At 41.3% G+C, this 9,923-nt stretch overlaps 1 protein-coding gene across 1 annotated transcript in view; it reads left to right on the plus strand.

Annotated features, from left to right (window-relative positions):
* The first annotated feature begins 259 nt into the window (after positions 1–259).
* MICU2 (mitochondrial calcium uptake 2) overlaps positions 260–9,923 on the plus strand; it is a 166,435-nt gene continuing 156,771 nt past the window's right edge. The window contains exon 1 of the mRNA XM_009890644.1: positions 260–602. Within this exon, the coding sequence (XP_009888946.1) occupies positions 260–602 (343 nt within the window). The remainder of the gene's footprint in view (positions 603–9,923) is intronic.

Raw genomic sequence — 9,923 nt, forward strand, 5'->3', positions numbered from 1 at the left:
GGGACGGCCCAGCCACCCTCCCCTCCGGCGAGCGGGCGGACGGGGGCAGGATGCCGGGGGCCGAGCCTAGCCCCGGGCGTGCCGGTCCCCTGGGTGCTGGGCGGTGGTGGATGGCCTGGCTGGGGAGCACAGCGAGAGGAGCCCACCATGAGGAGCGCCTGTCCAAGATGCCACCACCACCACTCAGCCAGCAGCGGGGAGAGGGACCCGGCGCCACAGCCCCAACAAGTAGCACGAAGAGCTGATGAGGAAGTCCATGATGGGGCAGTCGGAGGCACTGTTGGTCTTTGATGGGTGTGATCCCTCCAACTGGTCATGGTCGCTGACCGTGCCCCCATTGCTGGGACCAGAGCTGGCTGACCAATGGCTGGGCCCTGGGGGGCGCATGGGGCCAAGCGCCACCAGTTGTTGGGCAGACATGGGGCCCCCACAGCTGCTGCTACTGCTGAGGAAAGGAGCAGTGGCTGAGGACGAGGGTGCCCCAAGCACAGCCATGCCATGCAAGGACCTGGATGGAGGCAGCTCTGCAGTGAGCACACGGCTGAGTGGGGATGGAAGTGGAGCTGGAGGCTGTGCTTGGGGATGGGAGGGCGGCCGTGCTCGTGTGGGGTGTTCCAGTGTACTGTAGGAAGACCAGTTCTTTCAGTTGTCTAGCCTGCGTTTACTAAAAATTCTTTTTTGCTAATGAATTAGAAAATATTTCAGTATCGCCATCTCTACCATCTTCCTCCTTCCCAGATCCAAAACAGCAGAAACTTTGTCTTTTCCTACATTGTTTCAAATGTACTATCTCCATCTAGCAAAAGATGGAATTGCTAGGCATTCATCATCAAAATCACCACCACTAGGCATTCTTGTTTTACAAATACGTTTCAGAAAATTTGTATTTCTTTTTAAACCTGTTTATACTTTTGTTCTTTCCCCATTTAAAAAATTATTTTCAGTATTAGATACTGCATTTTTTATCTGACTGTTGCAGCCACTGAACCACAACAGGCTTAAAAGTTATCCTTTTTATGAAATATGGCTTGTTAGCTATCTAACAGAATTCAGAATTTGAGTTTGTTTTCTTCCTCTCTAAAGCTTTCCTCCCGTCTCTCTGATTTATAATTTTCCATTCTTTGGGAAACCCTGATACCTCTGGGGTGACCATCCCCTCTCATTGCGGTTCCTTGAAGCAGGCTAGTGATGAGAAAGTCCTCTGTTTGCTGGTAGTGAATGTAGTTGGGTCACTTGGAATGTAGTCACTTGGAAACCTCCCCTCTCTGCTAAAGTTATTATAATCCTTTGTAATATTTTGCATGCCTGTGTCTGTTTCATTCGCTTAAATGCTATCCAATTACTTTGTTGATAACTAACATATTTCGCATGGTTTTTGCCTGTTGATTTCCTTAATCATTCTGCTGCTATTTCACCAATAACTCAACAGTATGTAACTGCACTCCAATTCAGTGATGTGAAGGGACAGAAAATAATATAACCATTTTCTTCAAGTAATTACCCTGGGTATGTACTAATGTTTTCCTTTTGACTGGCCAAGACAAAAGCATCTCTGACTAGAATCTCAGCTTGTTTCTCCTAAACTTCCTGCTTTCACAGCAAGACCAGAGACCGTTCCCACTTGTACAGGGAGGAAAGGAGCTGCTCTGGAGAACACAGTAGTTGTGGTGAGCTGAGGGACTGTAAGATTACTAAGGCTTTCCTGGTGGAGGACTGCTATCTTCTGTTTAAGCTATTTTTGTTTGCCCAATCTGGAGAAGTTTATAAAGGAACTGGGCAAAAGTATGAGAATGAATGTTTTACATTTTGGAGAGGGTGGAAGGTAATGGAAAATGCACGCTGTCTTTTGGGTTTGAGAGACAGTGTCTGATCTGTTTGATTGTCCTATTAACATAAGAACATGGTTATAACAGACCTGGGTACAGCTATACCACTACCTTATCTAGGACAGTGGCACTGGGAAACACCATTTAGGGACTACATGTGTTCCTGGCCACTTTGTGCAGTCTGTTCTCCTTGTTCTCCCTCAGCAACCACAATCACTGGATTAGGAGTGTCAGAAGGTACTTCCCTGCATACTGCCTTTAGTTTCTGTCAAATCAATCTCCTATTAATTTCATTGAGTACCTCCTAATCTTTGTGCTGTAACTGTTGAAGAACAGGTGAATAATAGTTGTGCATTCACCTTATCATGATTTTGTAAACCTTACTCTTTGCTCCCAGCCTTCTCCTCTCCAAACTCAAGAGTTGCAGTTTATGTAGCCTCTTATCAGGCACCCAGGGGATGCAAGGGTCTTACTTTCCCTTGAGGAGACAATAAACATTATAAACATTACTGGGAATGTAGGTAATCAAGCTAACCTAAGATATGATAGAAAATGGGCTCAGTGAGAGGGCTCATGCAACGTCTTACATGCAGCTCACAAGGCAGATAATAAAAAATCATTTTAGCCAGAAGAATCCCAGGGACATACTTTTATTTGCTTATTGCCAGGTCAGTTCTCCAGGAACTGGTCAAGGAACTGAAGTTTTGTGTAAAGGATGTCAAATGTTTTGTGGAACCTATCAATGCTAAATTCCTTAACAATATCTGCAATGTGACCATCATCACAGATACAGCAAGCAGTGGACCTTTCGTATCGTGGAACTTGTAGTGTACCAGAGAAGTATCCAGGTGTTGACAATTATTTATCTCTGGTCAATATAGTTTTTACCATGGAGACTATATCACAAGCTTATCTCAAGTCTTGATTGCTTGGCTAACTGTGCTAATGCTATGTGCAACTAAGAATGTTTAAGTTTGACCCTAATTGAAAATTCAGTGGCAGTCAAGATGGTGGAGCACTGATCTGCAGACAACAGCAACATCCCATGCCATTAAATGACATTGGTTAGACTTTCTATATTTGATGGTATTCACCATCTTAAGGCACTCAGTGCTCCTTCATCAGTGGCCAGACCATAGTCCTAACACTGCTAACTGTTAATTAACTATTATAGTGACTAGGTGAAGGGGGAGAGAAGGGACTGCACTGTACAAATTGCCATCAGTGAAACCTTTTTGTGTGCTGTTGTGAGCCACCAGAAGTATTTTATATATTATCTCACGTGCTGGTGAAGAATTGGAAATACTTGTGACCTAGCAACTACTAAGGTGTTTCAGATAAGGAGTTTTTCTCCTTCAGATCTTCACCATGCACAGCTGCAGCCTATGTCTGATGTTACACAGGGAGTTAACCAACGGTAACAGTGGTCTCTTCTAGGTTTAATATATGTAAAAAATAGGCTTTCAAGAAAAGGAAAAAGAAACCATCGATAGTGGTTCTGAACTACTACACAGCCCTCAGTGTGACTCTCCCTCCCTCCCTCTGGCTCTCAAGGCACTGCTTTTATCAGGCCCACCAACACACCTCTGAGTACCAGGCTGTATCTTTATCTCTACCCGGAATACCTCCCTAAGGAGGAACTGAACAGAAAAGAGTCTCTACTTGTCTGCCCCCACCCCTCAAAATTCATACTGAGTTTCCATATCCTACCCTTTGTTTCTCAGAAAAACGGGACAAGGAGATGAAAAGCTTTTTACTGACAAGAGTTTGCTTCTCTGCCTTCATAGCTGCTCTTGATAAAAAACAGCTTTCCCACCCTGTTGTTTAGAGATTTCATCAAAGTCTGTGAACCTGAAATCCACAGTGGGGATTCCAGTCCCCTCCCAGCAGCTGTTATTCCAAGAGAGCTTAGAAATTCACCAGAGGGTCTGAAAAACGCATCAGCACTGGGAATCCACAACTAGGATTTCACACCAGAAATAGATGCCGTCTGAACTGCTTTGCTTTTTCTAGGCATTGCAGTGAAATCACTTGACAGGCAACGGGGGAAGAAACCGTTCGGGAGGTTCCTGTGCTTCCTCCGCTTTAAACATTGCTCTAGGTTTGAGGAGGAGAATTGCAATTACCGTCAGGGATTCTCAGGGACTGGCTTTATAGCACAACCAAGCACCGAGAACTCTCTTCTGCAGATACGGACAAATTGGCTCTGACTACCTTGTCCTTACTGCAGTAGCACTGCAGCCAACAGAACTACGCATGCAAATGTTGAGACATCAGGCAGACCTCTAGTATTAGGTATCCTGCTTTTTTAATGGGGGACAGACTTGTGAAGAAACAGATGGCAAAACTGAAGGAAAATTACCTTGCCAAGCCTCGTGTTATGCTATTTGTATAAATCTTGATATGAACAAGCAGAAGGAATTTGCTTGAACTTTCTGGAATTCATACCTTGTATTCTTGTAATCGTCTGATCATTCCAGCTCTGTGTCTGGGAACCTGCTTCTGCGGTCCTGCTGAGGGCTGCTAAGGAATGCTCCTATACAGAGCTTGTAAGCTTGCTCCCTTCTTTAGAATACGTGTTTTCTGGTTGTGTCTTCCAGTGGGGTAATGGTGATGACAGAGCAAACAGATCGTCAAAAAAACTGGAGCAGATTCTCAGCTTGGTAAACTGTCACAGCACCACTCCGTTGCTGGAGCTCTGACAATTGATAGGAACAGAAGATAAGCACATTTGGGTCTTTTATTCCCTCAGGTAAAAAATCCTCTTACAGTTCTTCATTGCAAACCCTCAGACTTTGTGGGCCATTCTTGGACACAGCTTCCATAATTATGGAAAACTGTGGAAGTCACCATAGAAGGACAGATGAAAGCAAAGCCTGGGTACACCAAGCACTGGGAAATGAGTAAAAGATCTAAGAACTGCTTAAACATTTGCAGAGTCACTCCACAAATTTCTGGAAAGACTGTTTGCAGTCCAGCTGCTCAAAATACTTGACTCTCAACTGTAAAAGGGTGAGGACTGAGTCCTTAGTAAATGTTCTTGAATAATCCTCTCTGTAGATTTGGCTGTCACAAAGTTTTTCCCACACACAGATTTTGGTCCAGTAGTCCCCATATTTTATTTATAATTTGAGTCATATGCTGCTTTCATAATTTTTTGTCTAGTCATTTTAAACATCTCTGTACAGTATTCAGACAAGAGCAAATCTTGTAGCTATTATTATATTTGCAATTTCCCTCGGGTGTAAGCAATGTCCATATAATGCAGAGTCCATCAAATATTTCAAATTTATTGCATTCCAAAGCTATTAAAAAGTTGAGGCATTAGAGTTGTCTGTTAACTTAACAGTGAGAATGAAGCTTATTACTTAGCATTTCTGAAAGGTAAAAATAAATCTGCAAGACACACAAATGCCACACTTGAAAAATAACAGCATACTGGTAATACGCTTGAAGAGAGTCGGTCATTTATAAGGATGTTTTGCAAGTGGAGTCTCTCCTCAGGAACAGAGAATCAAATAACTTCCATTACTGAAATTATTTGAAAGTATGCGTTTTATAAGGCCAAGGGCAAATATTCAAAAAACAGAGCCTAAATTAAGACTGAAAGGCTAAGATTCTCAGAACTGCTCTTTGGTGTCTCTTTTGCGGCAATTATGTTCAAAAACTCTGAAGATGCCTCATATGAGTGCTCAGTAAGTGAACTTCAGAAAGTACATACAGAAAATTAGGTCCACTAAGATCTCTTCAATATCTTTAACTATTTACTTACTTAAGCCCTAACTAAGGATAAGGATTTCAGTGCCTGATTTTAAGCTCCTACTGTTTTAAATTTCTGCCTCATCTTTCTGTAGTGAGATTACACTTTAATTAATCCGTGGCATTTTTTTCACATGTGAAAATTTAGAATACTTGCTTTACATCACTTCATACCTCCTTAGCACTTCTGAAAATTATGTCAACCCAGTCTGAGGCACTACAGGTTTCCTATTTCATGGGATATACAGAAATCACTAAAGGTTTCCTATTTCAGAGGATATACAGCTATGATCTTTGCTTTAGAGTATTTGGGTAGTCACTGGGGTAGTCCTGCCAGGTTATGGAGAACAGACGTGAGCTGCCAAGAAGGCTGATAAGCATGGTACTTTTTTATTCTTGGTACTTTTTTATTCACATGATTCCTCTTAAGCAAACTGAGAAGAAAAGCTGGTGCAGGCAACAAGGCAGCAGCAAGCCTGTACGAAATATACACCACGAGACAAAGAACATTAGTTTCGTACTAAATTTTGCCTGTAACTGGCCTTCCAGCCTGACCTTACTAGCAACTCCTTTCAAGAGTAATCCTTAGATAAGCTACTTCTGAGTAGAAGGTTGTAAAATGACATTTTTTTTTATCTTTTAAACAGCATTTAACACAGAGATCACAGTCTTTACTCCTTTGCCTATTAAACACAGAGCAGCCTGCCTCCTCTCCCCTCACTTTAGATGGGCAGCATGGCATAGAGTTCAGAGCTATTGCCTGTTCAGGGACTCTTCTGACGGGCCGAATCTGAGTGCTTTTGACCCTCAGGACTTCAGCCACACTTGGCAGGCTGCAAATTCAAATCTTACATCTGTCCACTGGGCAAATATTAGGCAGCAACTTCAAACCTGGAGGGAAGCTTCACACAAGTTCTTCCAGTTGCAAGTGCTCAGTGGTATAGAACTCCATGAGCTTAACCAATTTCAAGTCTTACTCCAAGGGGGAATATAAACAGCTCAACTCAGGGTCAGTTATGCCTAGATCATGACAAAACATGAATTAACACTGATCTGGAGAGGAACTGTTCCTGACATTGCACTCCTGCTCGAATATATTCACAAATGCAGGCACCTCTGCTAATCCTAATGCTGGTATTTAGAACATATATAACTGCTGAGAATTAATGTCCATTAAGCTGTGTTTATAAAAAAGACTGTTCAGGCTTCACTGAGGACCAGACTGGGTATCTATTGAAAAAGAAGGGAAAAACTAAAATTCCGGTCTAATGAGAGATATAGGTCACAGTCAGAAAACAAATCATCAGTTTAGACCGACAAGGCAAAGATTTCTCTCACATTGGAGAATGCTGTCTCATGCTCTTCTGAGGACATCTGTTCCCAGTCACTACAGCCTAGTTGGTTCCCATCAGTTCCAACATTTCCGTAGTGCTAACTGCCGCATGGCAATTACTGTTGAGTCTGCAGAAATTCATCCAATCTCTTTTTTGCTGACAGCGCAAGCTATAAGATTGCGATATCATGTGAGCTGTTTTCACATCTTGTCTTCTGGGTTTTGTTTCTTCCCTCTGATTTCTTATAATTATTGAAAGGTTCTTTCCCTTTTCTGCTTCTTTACCTTTTCAGAAAGGTGCAGTCAATTCAGTCATCTTTGATTTCATCTCCAGTTCTGCTCCTAGTATGGAGCTATCTCATCAGCTCTGCATTCCACCACAGCCTTGCCTTTCATCTTAGTCATGCTTTGGTGTGGCTGTTTGATGACTGAAGCAAGAAATATTCATGTATGGAGTCCTCAAGCTCTTAATCACTAAGCGTGTAAAGCAGAAATTCTAGTATTTTGCCTTTAATAATTATACCCAGTGACCCTGCACTAGGTATTACAACATTTCATCTTGTTCCTACCCTTCTACTAAAAGTTCATTTAGTTCTTCTCGTGTAACAATCTGATCCTCTTCCATTTTTCTTATCAAATTTGTCATCCTCAAACTATGAGATTCCTCAAAGGACTATGTGTGTAAAACAGAGACTGAAAGAATATGGCATTCTAGAGCGAGACCCTGTACCTTCGTACCAGCTACGGCCCCTGTGCCATAGCCTCTTTGTTAAAGCTACCTTCAGCACCAAGGGCTCTGCATTGTAGCACACACATGTCCTGAAATGCCAGAAGGAGTGCTCCTCCTCCTCCCCTTTCTGATGTGAACATTCTCAGCTGGGGGGGGTTAGAGCTACAGCAGAGCCAGGTGAACAGTTGACTTATTCTGTCCTGCCGATGATCTGCCACATCCATACAGAGACAATCCCCTTTCTGCAAAAAGCTCAGTAGGAACACTCAAATCTCAAGCTCTTTCTTCAATTAAGCTTTTCAAAATCAAGCAAAATTTCCTAGGCCTTTTGGATTTTCTTTTTTTTTCTATTTTTGTGACCATTATTCTCAGTGTTTGCTAGGTGGCAACGTACCTTCAGGAAAGAAATATTTTATGGTATCCTGGTTCTCTGGAATACTCTTTTTTACTCTTGTTTAACCCCTTTGCTAGTTTTAGTACAGCCAACATTCTTTAACAGACAATAAATCAAAGAGAACCACAACTTCAGATTTCAAAGATATGAAAGTCCGCAGAAGTCCTTGGGAAAGACAAAAACTCTGGTTAAGCTTAAACTGTGTACACAAAAGCTGGCAGCACCTTTTGGGATTAAAAATCTCCACAGTACAAATGCAACTAATGTGATCACAGAATAACAGGCTGCATTAACATATATCTGTAAATAAAATATGATCTATGTCACAGACTCGGTTAAGGGAGTTGGGAGACTGAGACTCAGAGGAGACTAATGTCAGCAACAGGAAAAGGAAAAGACTGCTTTTTTTTTAATTTTTTTTGTTTGTTTTTGAACAGGCCTTTTATTGAGCTCTCTCTGATATGAAAACCTTGATCCAGAAGCCTTCCAAAGCACAAACCTCACCCAGAATTCAGCAGAAATTCTGTGGATGCAGAACTCATGGGATGACATCTGGTACACAGCATACAGCGGTAAGTGCTCACATATGCACATAAACAACAGCATCTACTTCTCTAGCAGTAATTTAGAGATTTGTAGACAGAATTGCAGTGCTAGGTTATAAAGGCATCTGTAAGTCACAAAAAAAAACTAAAAGGAGAACAAAAAGGAGTACCCTCTTTCCCCTCAACTGAAGCTTTGGGTTGAGGTTCTAGCCTTCATGTCAGCTTGCACAATATGCAAAAGATACAGAGAAAGACAAACAGAATTCCTCTTCCTCTTTCTCTCATCATCACAACAGTCTTGATCACAGCATTATTAGCCATTTTTCAGGCTGCTCATTCAGTGCCCACTGGCAGTTCTGCTCTTTGCTCTTCAAGTACATTTTAATGGTATCTCATTTGAAATTCAAGTCTGGTAAATATAATAAATTTGATTGTAACTTAGATTCCCTAGTTATTAAATTAGCTTCTTTTCAGAAAGAGTGCTGAATATAAAGGAGAAAAAGCTGCAAATTATACCTGACAGTTTTAATGCTCTTATAACTGTTTTAATAAAAGATGTTGTGATTCATCATAGATAATATACCTTGCGAAAAAATTTGGGTGAGCTGAGAAAATGATGCTAACAGCTTTGCAAAACTACTCACAATTTAAAATAATTTGGGTGGCAGGGAAAATGTGGCTGATTCTGAAAACTACAAAGTGTTCCAAATTACATTAAATTTTCTCTTGCACAGTCTCTGGTTTTGTGTAAAACAACTGCAGTAATTTCTACTTTCAGAACTGCCAAGGTAATACCAAGTATGGAGAAACCAGGCAAGATACCTTTTGTGAGTAAACATCCTACTATTTTTCTGATTTGCTAGAACAAAAGATGTGGTTGACAGTAAACCCTGATTTCGTATTCATAAGCCTAACACATAATATTATTACCTATATGACAATAAGGTTGTGTGTTGTACAGTATCAATATTATAACTCATAGGAGAAGGCAGGGCAGATGACTTTAATGACACATTAAAGGACTCAGAGAAACCAGTCGAAATTTAAAGTACAAATAATGGCATTCTTGTCCTTTGGCCCAGAACTCAATCACCTGAACCAAGCTGCATCACTTCTGTTTACGGACATCCTGGAATTACTTACAGCACATCTAGAAGGAGCAACTTATTATTTATGCCATTTAAATAGAAAGCTTGAGATAAATAAAAAAAAATCAACTGTATCTAGCAACAAAAAAAAATCTTCACACTTCAAGATTTAATATAACATACTAAACTAAGGGCTAGACTCCATCAACCAGAATTTTCCCATTTCCCATTCCATTTTCATAGGGAAA

Source organism: Charadrius vociferus, unplaced genomic scaffold, assembly GCF_000708025.1.
Source record: "Charadrius vociferus isolate BGI_N301 unplaced genomic scaffold, ASM70802v2 scaffold278, whole genome shotgun sequence".
NCBI classification, from domain to species: domain Eukaryota; kingdom Metazoa; phylum Chordata; class Aves; order Charadriiformes; family Charadriidae; genus Charadrius; species Charadrius vociferus.